A 14,252-nucleotide genomic window follows, 5' to 3' on the forward strand; every position below is an offset into this window, starting at 1 on the left:
GGCTTCACCCGTAAACCAATTCCCAAACCGCGTAAACCAGTCCCTAAACCTCGTAAGAATATAGCTGTTACATGTAGCAAACAACAGCATGTAGAGAATTGTCTTGCTATTGTTGCCGATAAAATGGCCGACATGATTAAAGCAATTGTATAATGTGTTGTAAATATAAATAATAATGAGTAAACTTGCTTTGTATGTTATGCTCGCTTTTGAATAGGTACAATTGTGTGATCCCTTTGACATTTTGACTGATAATGAAATACCGCAGACGTAACGGAGATTACATATATTTGAAATATCGGAACCCGCGATTATGTAAAGAAACCGTAAAACTTTGTCGTTGTAAGAAATTTAGAATTACTGGTAAAATAATAAATGTAAAGATAAACATCTCAAGATTGGACAAGGTTGTTCTGGTTTTCATGGTTCATTATTACTTCCTCCTTACTATAATCGAGAAAGTCAATTTAATATGTCGGACTCCTTTCAAAATTTTATTGTACACACTTTCGGATCCCCTTAACATTAAATTTCCGGGGATGGGACACATTAAGATTCCCGATAAATTAAAGGATATTAAAGTTTTCCCTATGGACACACTAATGGCGGAATTGCCAGTAAGCAATGAACTACAACCTATGGAATTATTACCTTGGGTGGGAAGTCTTTGGTTTTATGTATTTTTGATTTTGGCAATAATAATTGTATTCGGAATTTGTATCATGAAACGTAAAACTATCAAAAAGTTAGGATATAAGTGCTGTGGTTGCTGGTCGGGTTGTCGAAAAAGGGGTGGTGACAGGGATGAGGAAAGTTCTGGCAGAGACAATTTGTCTGGTGTTAATCCTGATCAACGAAATTCCCAAGAGACTATTGAAATGAACCCCATAGTAAAGGACACTAGGGCCTCAAAGAGACCTCGCCGTTATGGAAAACCACGACGATCAATTGCAGACGCTCACGCTATTGGACCAATCACTGAAGAATTAGCATACCAGTTGACCGGAGAGAATAGGAACTCCGATTATCCGAGGCCTGAACGCTATGGACCAGACCCTGACTTGGCACGCGAATACCTTGCAGAAAGGGCGTTGATGTCTAAGAAATAGAGGAACGCAGTCGATGTTCCGCGAGGAGCAAACTCGCCATCCGCGCAGGAAGTGCCGTTGGTGTGCTTATAAAAATTGTGTATTCAATATGTTTCAATTTGTGAAAAATGTTAAATGTTATTTAAATAATTATGAAATGTTATATTCGAAATCAAAATGTGGTGAGCTGAGAACTGCGAATGGAATTCTTCGAATCCGAACTACACAACGTTTTTCTTGATTATCGTCCCGATTATTCGAAATGGATACAATAGTGTGAAACCGATAACTTTAGTGTAACTTTTATGTACGCTGGACTGTATAACCTTTATATATGCTTATGTATTTTATTATAATTCTAGCGGCGCTTATGCTTGAATTAACATTTTATAATGGACTTTATAGGTTACCTGTGTGGAACTTTGGACATTGGACAATCCTGATTGCATTTATTTGCAATTATATTCGATTTTGATTATTTTGTATTGATTACTATTGTTGTCAAAAGTATATATGATTATTACTGACTTTTGCATGAAATGTTTAATAATTATATATTGTCATGAGTGAAGTATACATATTTGTTGACAGACTATTATTGTGTCTCAAGCCGGTATAGGAAATTGGTCACTTCATTCAACCTCTTAACATAGATGTTCTGACCGGTGTGTCACCAGGAAGTTCATCTGACTTAGAAGAGTTTGAAGGATAATTTCTCACACCGGGCACCTGGCGAAAGAAATCTCCCTCGGGGATATTTCTTTTGTTAGGGGGACGTATGTAACCAGATAGCCGTATATATATGAAATATAATTTTATGATTGTATTCTGCTTTAAGTTAATTAGTCATTAGCTTGTTGTGCACTCGATACGAAAAAAGTGTATAGTGAACAATGTTAAAGGTCATTGACCGAAAGGGACAACTGCGTAGTTAGAACTTGTGTTGTTAGCGGAATGACCAGGAAGAATAAAACTCTCGATGATGATTGGACTTTGGAAAGCGGTCAACGGATGCAAGACTCTTAATTGTAATTAACCTTTAACAATGGACTTCGTTATAAGTCACTTACGAACTGTGACCCGAAAGGATGTACTAACAATTGCTTATTTTATTTTACTGAATTTTATACTTATGATTTGATTAATAATTAGTAGATGGATTTTAGACTGATAGCAGATTGATAATATATTGCTTTTATACCACTATACGATTACAGTGCTTAATAAATATCATAAAACTCCAACTGACTTATGGTTTCAAAAGTCTAAAGAATAACAACAGAAGGATCACAATGCTTACATGTACATAATTTAATTGTGGTTGTAACGCGCTTTCTGATTGGCTAAAAATTATGTTATATCCTATAAAGAATGTTGCCTACATCATAGTAAGACTAACGTCAAAAACGTATCAATACGCCTGACGTTTCGTTTGAATTTTGTACAATTGTACGTCATTTTAAAGGTCAAGTGACCGTTTTAATCTACAATGAAGAGTAAAACAATTAAATTATAAGCAATGAATTCAATATTTATTAGTTTTATACGATATAAAATGGTTTGAAACAGTTTACGCTTTTTTTAATAAACCGCTTCGCGGTTTATAAAGCGTAAACTGCCCCAAACCAATTTATATCGTATAAAACAAATAAATATTGAATTCATTCCTTAAGTAAAAAACTGTACCTATCTGAACTTTTGCTGACATATGACGTCATTTTCTTCCCCGAACTTGTTTGACAATTTACGAAAACTGTCGAGTGCAAAAGTTAAGTATGACGTCACAGTGATCTCGGGCTATAATATGTTTTACGGTGCGACCTTTGGGGCGAGCACAGCATGTGATCAAACAATGAATTATAATAAATCAATAAAAATAAAATTAACAACGTAAAATTTGAATGCAAAAAAATAAAACATACCATTTTTCAGTAAATTTTCATTATTCATAGTTTATAAGATTTGTTATAATTTATCTATTTATAAGTAGAGCAGTAGTTTAACAATGCACTCTATCTCCTCTTCTAAAGTGATTGTAACGTCAGTTCATCCCCCTTTCTTGGCAGTAGATATTTTTTCTTAAACCAACATATAAAACTTGACTCATCATAGAGCCCCCCCTCCCCATGTTAAAAAAAATCATATTTATTTTTTTTTTTCAATTTACACATAGAAAATCGACTTATCATTGATTCCCCCCCCCCCCACCTTCCACTTTAAAACAAATAATGTTTATTTTTTTCTTTAATTTACGCTCAAAATTATTTGCTTATCATAATAACAGAACGTAGTGCCCCCCCCCCCCACCCCCCAGCATGTAATAGATGGAAGTGAACATAAAGAAACCATTGAACTGCTAAAGAGCTGAAGGATTAGAATTTTTATGATTGTTTTGCTTGCAAAGATTTTTTGGATGAGGCCATCCACCCATCCACTCCGTTTTTATTAAAAAAAAGGCGATGCTACGTGTACGTTCCAGGAATTTACCGTAATTATAGTGAATAAAATAAATGTGAGCATTCATCCAAAGGAGTGCAATTTACAACTGTTTCCTGAATCTGAAGAAATGTCCTTATTCTTCAGCTGTTCTTTAGCTTAGCCTTTACAAGATTTTGAGAGGATTTTGGTCATTTCAGCAGATTTACAATAACTTCAATTAGAGCCAGTAATTTTCCCTTATCAGTTCTTATTGTTACGTCAAAGCTGACGTTGGTTTAGTGTCGCCTACTCTTTAAAACTCCCCTGAGAAATAAAAGTACGCGAAGTATACTGTTTTATTTACTTAAAAAAGCATGATGTTCTTAAAATTACACATCTTATATTTGCTTCTCAAAGGTTGTACTTTGATTCTCGCGAGAACGTGAGGTTGGAAACTATTGGTACTGTGAATTGTGGGTCAAAATTTACTGACGCCGAAAAAATCTATCGGATCAATCTGTAAACCTTTGTGACGTCACTCGATTATTTGTGATTGAGAATGTACTGAACTGAACTTTAGATGTAACATTGACTGTACGTCGTATACATTGTTATTGTTTTTATATTGTCTTGCTGATTCTCGTGAGAGTGTGAAGTGAAAAAAAATTGCCATGATTACAGGGAACTACTGGGACGATTAAAACAATGCATTACTGGTCCAATTTACTGACGCCAAAAAAATCAGTTGAATGAATGTGCAACTAGTCCGAATTTTTATATTCGCACACGCCTTGCCGGTAGAGCTCGCTTCGCTCCGGCGCGCTCGCTATAACTCCCAGCAATAAATTTAGAGGTGGATCAAGCATCTGTACTGGATTTAACGTGTAGAAAGAACTCAGTATCAGTGTTATCGGTGACTATTTGGCTGATTAGTTTTGTTTTTGATAATTTTTTTTTGCTCAGTAAATACATATGCAAGTTTCATGCTAAATTTACTGTTATATTGAACCAAACATATATGCATACGTTAGGTAGGTGACACAAATTTATTAAAAAAGAAAAGAAAAAAGAAAAGTCCAATCATTATTAGATCTACGTGCAGCCACGTCATTTTGTAATGAATAAATAAAAGAAAAATATTAAACTGTTAAAATATCTACATGTATTTGTTATAGTTGCATATGTGGTCAAACCTTTAAATAATATTGGATAACACACTAAAAAAGGGTGAGGGCACATTTCTACAACGCTTATGTATATAGCGTACAAAAATTAAAAATATTAAAAACAAAATTGTTGTCACAGAGGAAAATAATTAAAACAGAGATAACAACAAGGAACAAATTGAGAAATAACACAGACACACAATGTATTGTTTACTGATCTTAATGATCATTATTAAAAGGTAAAGGAATGATAAAACATAATGGTATTTACATAAAAAAAACGGCTTTGTGTTTATCTAAATATTTTTATAATTCTGTTTAACATTTAATTAATGTTCAATGGTAGTTTTTGTAAGTGTATAAGCCTAGGAAGGGACCATTGGAATAAAAGTTTTATAACTTTGGGTTCCTTGTGGCGGTAAAAGTTTTCAAACAAAGCCCAAATTTTTTGGTTAGGGCAAGTCCACGGGTTGCATTTCACAATGATGACAGATGTGTGGTTCTTCCTGCGCTCGCCCCAACGGTCACACCGTAAAACATATTACACATTATACTTTATATGACGGCCGTGTATTGTAGAAAAGTGGAGTTTAATTACCATGCATTGGAACCATTTTTTAACACATATCCCTGTACTGAAACAATTCAAGATGTCTTCGTTACAGTAAGTGAATTTACTACCCTGTGTGGTAAGTTTCATTTATCGAAGAAGAATGGTGGCAAGCGAGATAACTACCCCAACTATAATAATCCTGCTTCACCCAATCCTTGTGCATGTCAAAAATAGCATCTTCCTCTTTTTCATCAAGACAACACCCACCCTCCCTGTCCCTTAATTCTCTTAGATTAGGTGTTTAATGTTATTTTTTTTATATTAGGTTAGGTTGCCCAAGTATTATTGTAATTTTCACTAATAACTAATTGTGTTTCCTTTTTGCTGCTGGTTTACTTGTATGCTTTCAGCTGAGAATTCAGTCTCCTCATCGTCATTGCTTTATGTCTACGTTGGTCCTTGCGAGTGATACAGAATTGCTATACAAGCCATCGCTGGTTAACTGCTGTCCTCCTTCCAGGGTTACAAGCAATTTATGGCTCATGACATTGAATTGAACTGTTGGCTTCCAAATACCAGTTGAGGATCGGCGCCATCCATTGTTTTGACATTTGCATTGTAATCTCTGAATTGCTTATATATTTTGTGTAATCTGTTATCAACTGTGTTTAAATTTACGATGTACACCTTAGTACGCTAGTACACAATCTTGTTGCGATGACCCCCTCCCCCCGGCCATGATACAATGATACCTCTTTTTAAATCAGGATTACACATGTGCTTGCATGTGCAGAAGACAATCTGGAACTTAACTGTTAACTATATGTTACCGATATCATCTCTTTGGAAATGCATTTCTCTGTAAGTAACTGATACATGTAATTGTGAAAACCGTAGAGCAATGCATGATCTGCGCATTATATTAACTAACTTATTGATACAATATCTGATATAATTTTTCTTCTCTCCTACATGCTTTAAGTCAATGATAATATGAAAATATATGCTTGGCTTCATATCGGATATTACTCATTTTCTGTATTCCCCTTTTCAATAAACAAAACAAACCAACAAACAAAATTGATCCAGATAAATATAATTATAAAAAATAAATCTAAAAAACAAACTACACATTCATCCTTCACCCTCAATATTGTCTTTTCGATATTTGTAATCGTTGTAGACCCGTGTAACAATCTATTAAGTAGGTGATTGCACGAAATAAAACACCTTGCTGATCAACGTTTTCATTAACGCATGTAAAGGAATAAAATATTTTGATTTTTTCTTGAATTTATTTTGATGCAAAAAAAAAAGAAGAAGAAATGAGTTCTCGGTCTCTCTTCATGCTTGTTTGTTAGCGGTTAATCTAAGTTCATTTTGCATATCCTTTTGTTATTTAAAAAATGCAAAGTAAATCTGTATTCCATGCAATATTTCGGATAAGGCAATGAAGAGTAGTATCTTGAAACTTCATACAAAATTTCATTAGACCTTTAAATTGTAAAATGCTACCATTGAAAATTGTGCCCAATTTCTTTTTTTTCTTTTAAGGTAAAACTTCATTGATTAAAATAACCTGATTCTTTGAGACAAAATAAATTGACATAATTAATAAGAGTTTGACAACTTCTAACTTCAGGTCTGTAGCTCTTAGTCTGAAAAAGAATGGGATGGATGACCTAGGATCCAGATCGTCCATTCAAATTTCTTGAATATTGCCATTTCTTTTGTATGCGGACGCAGGTTGGCCGAATACTCACCGAGACTAAATGGTTCTTATTTTACGTTTAGCTGCGTTTAAAGGTAATATTGGAATTCTGATAGTTTTGAAATTGATTTATTAAATACAAATGGTTAAAATTACCGTAAAATTCCCGGCATCGGTCTTCCCCATGCGCGGATCTAGAGGAGAAGGGGGAGGGTTCCAGACCCCACTCCCGCAAAATTTCTTTCGGTTACAAGTACATTATAAAATTACATTAATATGACTCGGACATTTCCTGGCAAACTCAAATAACCGTCGGACACTCAATCACCATTTTTTGATCCGCGCATGCTCCCCTTTCTTAAAAAACAAAATTATTCTTCAAAACCCCCTGTGAAATTTCCAGGATCTCCGCATATATACTAAAAGATTCATTTGCGCTTGAGTTCGATGAAAAATGCGCGTACAATGTTTGTTTTTTTTAACCTTCATACTGGACATACCTACTGAAAATAATGATTATCGTTGTCCATATTCTGTCTATATTGAGTCATTTATGATGATTAAATAGGTTTCTCTAAATAAAATGGACATGCAAAAAAAACAACATGCGGCGAATCAAACTATTGACAGCTTTTAAAGATCTGTATTTGCTTATATACTTGTAGTATAGTACTTTGTTTCTTTTACTCAGTGTTTATACATCTAATATTGTACCATGGTCAGGTATCAATTTGACGCAGCTACGACGGAATACCTAATCGCTGCTTGCAACGAGCTCGTTTCTAGTGGGAAAAGTACTTTTCGTCGCGATATTCATTTCTTTATGGTGTTTTTAACTTTTCATTTTAGTTATTTTCATTATAGAGTCATGAATGACCTTATGGCTGTTTGTTTACAAATTACCAACAATGTCTGTTTGGCTACATGTACCTGTCTATCCGTCTCTCTCCCTCTCTCTCTCTATCCCTGTCTCTCTCTTTCTCTCTTAGAATCTCTATCTCTTTCTCTCTCTTTCTTTCTCTCTGTCATCATTATTTTGACACAAGTAGATAACTTCCTCTTCATTCCTCAGTAAAAGTTGCAAAGTGCTATCATGTCAATTTTAAGAAGATATATAGAGAGGACTTGTTCCGTCTTTCATACCTGAGTTCATGTCTGCTCCATTTCTCAGTAAAAAATGCTCAGTGCTATATCATGTCCATTCTGACAAGCTATATAGAGGGGACTTGCTCCGTTAACATTACACAAATTAATATCTGCTCCATTACTTAGTAAAAGCTGCACAGTAGTATCATGTCCGTTTTGACAACTTATTTTGAGAGGGCTTGCTCTGTTCCTCATGCACACATTGATGTTTTTTACTCAGTAAAAGTGACAAGTGCTATCGGTATGATATCCGTTTTGAAATGCTGTAAAAAGAATTGGCTCACTCTATTTTATTTAGATTAATGATTGCTTGCTCCATTACTCCGTAGAAGTTGTAGAGTGCTATCATGTCCGTTTTGACAAGCTATATTGAGTGGACCGACCCTTTTCCCCTTTCCTTTAAATAAATTAACGTTTTCTCCAAAGCCCAGTAGAAGATGTACAGTAATATCATGTCTGTTTTGTCAAGCTATGTAGAGAGGACTGGCTCCGTTCTCTTAAAATGATTTAATTTCTCCTCCATTACTCAGTAAATGTTGCAAAGTGCTATCATGTCCATTTTGACAAGCTATACAGTTAGAACTGGCACCTTTCTTCGTACATAAATTGAAATCTGCTCCATAATGCAATACTTAGTAAATGTTTCACAGTGGTATCATGTCCTTTTAGTCAAGCTTAATTGAGAGGAATGGCTCCGTTCTCTTAACATACTTTGATTTTTGCTCCATCACTCCGTATAATTTGCACCGTGCTAACATGTCCGTCTTGACAAGCTTTATAGAGAGGACTGGTTCCGTCATTCATACATAAATTAATGTCTGCTCCATTACTCAGTAAAAGTTTCACAGTGCTATCATGTCCTTTTTGACAAGCTATAAAGAGAGGACTGGCTCCGTCATTCATACATAAATTAATGTCTGCTCCATTACTCAGTATAAGTTTCACAATGCTGTCATGCCCTTTTTGACAAGCTATATAGAGAGGACTGGCTCCTTCATTCATACATAAATTAGTGTCTGCTCCATTACTCAGTAAAAGTTTCACAGTGCTATCATGTCCGTCTTGACAAGCTATATAGAGAGGACTGGCTCCGTCATTCATACATAAATTAATGTTTGCTCCATTACTCAGTCAAAGTTGTACAGTGCTATCATGTCTGTCTTGACAAGCGATAAAGAGAGGACTGGCTCCGTCATTCATACATAAATTAATGTCTGCTCCATTGCTCAGTAAAAGTTTCACAGTGCTATCATGTCCTTTTGCACCAGCCAAATAGAGAGGACTGGTTCCGTCATTCATACATAAGTTAATGTCTGCTCCTTTACTCAGTAAAAGTTGTATAGTGCTATCATCTCCTTTTTGACAAGCTATAAAGAGAGGACTGACTCCTTCATTCGTACATAAATTAGTGTCTGCTCCATTACTCAGTAAAAGTTGTACAATGCTATCATGTCCTTTTGCACAAGCTATAAAGAGAGGACTGGTTCCGCCATTCATACATAAATTAGTGTCTGCTCCATTACTCAGTAAAAGTTTTACAGTGCTATCATGTCCGTCTTGACAAGCTATATAGAGAGGACTGGCTCCGTCATTCATACATAAATTAATGTCTGCTCCTTTACTCAGTAAAAGTTGTACAGTGCTATCATCTCCTTTTTGACAAGCTATAAAGAGAGGATTGGCTCCTTCATCCATACATAAATTAGTGTCTGCTCCATTACTCAGTAAAAGTTGTACAATGCTATCATGTCCGTCTTCACAAGCTATAAAGAGAGGACTGGTTCCGCCATTCATACATAAATTAGTGTCTGCTCCATTACTCAGTAAAAGTTGTACAGTGCTATCATGTCCTTTTTGACAAGCTATATAGAGAGGACTGGCTCCGTCATTCATACATAAATTAATGTCTGCTCCATTACTCAGTAAAAGTTGTACAGTGCTATCATGTCCGTTTTGACAAGCTATAAAGAGAGGACTGGCTCCGGCATTTATACATAAATTAATGTCTGCTCCATTACTCAGTAAAAGTTTCACAGTGCTATCATGTCCTTTTTGACAAGCTACATAGAGAGGACTGGCTCCGTCATTCATACATAAATTAATGTCTGCTCCATTACTCAGTAAAAGTTGTACAGTGCTATCATGTCCGTCTTCACAAGCTATAAAGAGAGGACTGGCTCCGTCATTCATACATAAATTAGTGTCTGCTCCATAACTCAGTAAAAGTTGTACAGTGCTATCATGTCCGTCTTGACAAGCTATAAAGAGAGGACTGGTTCCGTCTTCACTACATAAGTTAATGTCTGCTCCATTTAGCATCAAAATTTGTACAGTTTCATCCCTTCTTTTTGATTTCTGATCTTTTTTGGTTTTGCCTGATTCCCTAAAGTTATTATCCTCATATTCCTGGGTATCGTTACCAGCTGCTAACATGAGGGGAGTCCAACCAACGTAATCGACTTCAGTCTTTCGATTGACATTTACACCTATATCAATCAAGACGTGGAGTAATTCATAATTTTGGAATGCAGATACCGCGTGAATAGGGTAAAGACCTCCCAATGCCTTTTTCAAAAAAAAATTTGCATTGTTTTTAAAAACACTATTAAACAATTCTATTGAGCCATTGCAACACATCGCGGAAAATAAAAAAGAGCTCGTTATGTCGATTTCTTTTTGTTGTAGAGTTTGTATGCAGTATTGTGATATTTGTGTATGACAAAATACGATCAGAGAAAAAAGTGGAGAGACTTCATTTTGCAACGCCCAAAATTCAATTTTAGACAGTACACTTTGAGAGCTCTTATCAAGCGCTTTTTCATTAATTGTGTGATGTTTTTTTTCTAGTAACATTTGAAGATTGTTTGGATGATCTGCTATATTTTCTTTCAGTACTTCAATTACTTTTTCATTCCGTAGACAAGGGTTGAGTACGACATCTAACAGGTGTTCACCAAACAGTTCAGTATAAAGCCTTTCTCCAAGTTCCTTTATGTATTGGTCACTTAGATAAATAGTAAACGAATCTTTGTTTTCTTCACAGTTTTCTTCACTATTCTCTAGTCGAACTCTTCTTCTGAGGAAGCCGATGTCAGCGTATTTTATTGTGTCTCTGGGGTAATCTGTTCCAAAAACGTGAGTGGAAACTTCCATCACAAAATCATGACAAAAATTATACCTGTTGCCAACTTTTTTGACAAAACAATCCTTAATGGAGTAAAGGAGGTCGCCTATAGTATAAGGTGACGTGTTTTCTTGTAATCCACAAAGTTTTAACGTGTATTTGAATTTGTCTTCCGTGTCCGTATTTTTAAAAAGATCACTAACGCAAAGATCATTGTTGAAAAGAACAAGAAGAGCCAACGCACAATATTTCCCTTTGTCGTTTTGTCTAAACCCTTTTATTTCTTCTCTTAGCACTTCCACGGGCTCTGTGAAAAATCCTATACCCTTATTGGTGTATTCCTTTTTAGAATATAACTTACACAATAACGGGAAATGCATTTCTACTTTAACGATCTCGTTACGATCTTTTTCGGATAAATTCATAGCAGATGTATATTTGGTCAAAATTTGCCGTTTTTCGTTGACTGATAATTTATATTTGTCATCATCTATGTTTATGATATGTGATTGATTCACGAGATAATGTGCCAATCTACCATCATTGATGATGTGGGTTCTACAAGACATCATAAGTTTTGCTGTTTGTATGTACAACTTTAATTCTTCCTCACATGTTTTCCATGAATTATTTAATATTTCATCAAAAGATTCGTTTCCAAAGGGATCATTTAAAATAAAAATGGTTTTGTCCTTTTGAAATTGACCTGAAGAATATTCTTTCCTAATGTCATCTATTTTTTGTATTCGTCTTACGGTCCAGCCCTGTTTTTTGTGTTTTAGCGCAATATGCTGAATAATGGCAGACTTTCCTGATCCGGAATGACCAGTCACAATAACCAGGTTACTGCTTTTTATATGTTTTTCTACTTCTTTAAAAGCCTTTGTAGGAATAAAGAAATCGTCTTCCTGTTCCCATTGGCCGAATATAGCCTTCTCAATTTGTGGTTCTACAATTTGGAAAAAAGTCGTTTGATTTTAGAATATATATATATATATATATATATATATATATATATATATATATATATATATATATATATATATATATATATATATATATATATATATATATATATATATATATATATATTTACATCTACCAAGTATTATTCCCTCTATTTCTTACGGAAACTTATAGTTAATTCATAGCTCTATAGAAACAGCCAGATTGAAATCTACACGCCCCGTTTATTGATTGGTCGAAATCTACAGCAGCTGAAACTGACAAGAAAGTGACAGGACCAAACTTGACACGCCCAGTTTATCGATTGGTTGAGACCTACAACTACCTAGGAAAAATCACGCACTGCACGAAATAATCATGACGACGTCAGACTCATAGTCTCAAAGGAGACGATTTGGCTGTTTCTTTTAGTTAACGTACTTACATACATTAACAGTAATTTAGTGAATTTTACTTACTTTTCATAATCAATTTATCAACTGGCTAAAAGAAAGATGTTAATATTAACAATAAAATGCTTTCTTTGATGATTCATTCGGGTAATGAAGGTAGCGATCATTGCAGAAAAAAATTACATAACCCGGGTAATGTATTTTTTCTGCAATGTCGCTACCTTCATACCCCTACGAATCACCAAAGAAAGCATTTTATTGTTTAAATATTCTTGAGTTCAGACATTTAAAAAATATATTTCACAAATCCGAAAATGGATCTATCTATTTTTTAACCTATTTTCACTCACAGGTCCTGAGGTTGATCACGTAAGATGAACAGAAGTTGAAACAAGGGGCCAATTGGCCTTAACGGTCACCTGAATATCAGATAACCCATACACAAACTTGTTAAGGAGTCTCGTATATGCATCTAATTAATTAGGCCTCATACTGGAGTAGAAAAAAAATAAATATGTAATGACGACCACCTCCCTGCCTGAAATCTTTCAAAAAGAACTGTGAAACCTATAATTTTGGCAAAAACCTGAAAGATCTGGTCTAAAAAATAATGAATTCAGTTCTCCTTTCAGGTGTTTGGGAGTAAAGATGATAATTTTTAACATTATATGCATTAACACCTATACATCCATTTTGGCCCTGCCCTAGAGTCAAAACCCATCCTTGAGGGGACATAAAAATGGAAATTTCAGTAGAGGACTTCCTGGTAAACATAATTATTAGTTTTTTATACAAATATGTGAGAATAGAGAACACAATTTTTACAAATTATATGCATTAACACTATATTGCCATATTGCCCCCCCCCCCTCATGTCCTGAACCCCTGACCCAGGGGCCGTGAATTTCACAATTTAGGTAGAGGTTTTAGTAGACATCATAACCATGTATCCAGTTAAAAGTGAAACCGCCGAAAAAAAAAGATTTACGTTTGTAATGATACGGATTTTAATTTTAATGTTTTAAAATAATAACCATTTACATTTTCTGTATTTTTTATTTTCAATTTTTACGAAACAATTTCATTTTTCCTACGACATTAAAACGATTTACTAATATTTTTTTTGAGCGATGAATACATGTACGTGCATGTTCTGTAGAATAATTTCTGCTAGGAATTATTTTTCATTAAATGTCAATAGTGTTGATCTATTTATTTTTATATTTTTATATATTTTTATTTATATAAAAAATGTATTTGTCAAACATCAGTATTTCTATTATATCGTGCCATTTTAAAACAACTCTTACTATCAGTGAAAAAATCTGAGAGGACCCGATTGAAACGAAAATCAAACCGTGTGAAAAGCGTGTGCAAAGCGAGCAAACCTTTTCGTGTGAGACTCGTTTCGTGTAAATCGTTCAGCGTTTCGTGTAAACCGTTCAGCATTTCGGGAAAAGCGTGTAGCGTTTTGTGTAAACCGTTCAGCGTTTCGAGTAAACCGTTTGGAGAGCGTGTAGCGAGCGTGTGATGTAGTAGTACGTTTCAGGGTCTGTACTTAAAGTCTAAAAGAATCTAAAACTATAAAATAAAGCGATTTGGATGAAAACATTTGTTTTTAGTGAAAAAAAGTTGAAACTGAGAAAAAAATTGGTTCCTATCTTTGTACTTCAAATAGAAATTCTAAT

The 14,252-nt window shown here is 34.6% G+C and overlaps 2 protein-coding genes across 3 annotated transcripts in view; both read right to left on the reverse strand.

Annotated features, from left to right (window-relative positions):
* Positions 1-14,252, reverse strand: part of LOC105339984 (uncharacterized) — a 311,465-nt gene that overhangs the window by 35,862 nt on the left and 261,351 nt on the right. The window lies entirely within an intron of this gene.
* Positions 9,053-14,252, reverse strand: part of LOC136275813 (uncharacterized) — a 45,507-nt gene continuing 40,307 nt past the window's right edge. The window contains exon 8 of the mRNA XM_066085853.1: positions 9,053-12,155. Within this exon, the coding sequence (XP_065941925.1) occupies positions 9,214-12,155 (2,942 nt within the window). The 3' untranslated portion in view covers positions 9,053-9,213. The remainder of the gene's footprint in view (positions 12,156-14,252) is intronic.

This window comes from Magallana gigas, chromosome 1 (genome assembly GCF_963853765.1).
Source record: "Magallana gigas chromosome 1, xbMagGiga1.1, whole genome shotgun sequence".
NCBI lineage: Eukaryota > Metazoa > Mollusca > Bivalvia > Ostreida > Ostreidae > Magallana > Magallana gigas.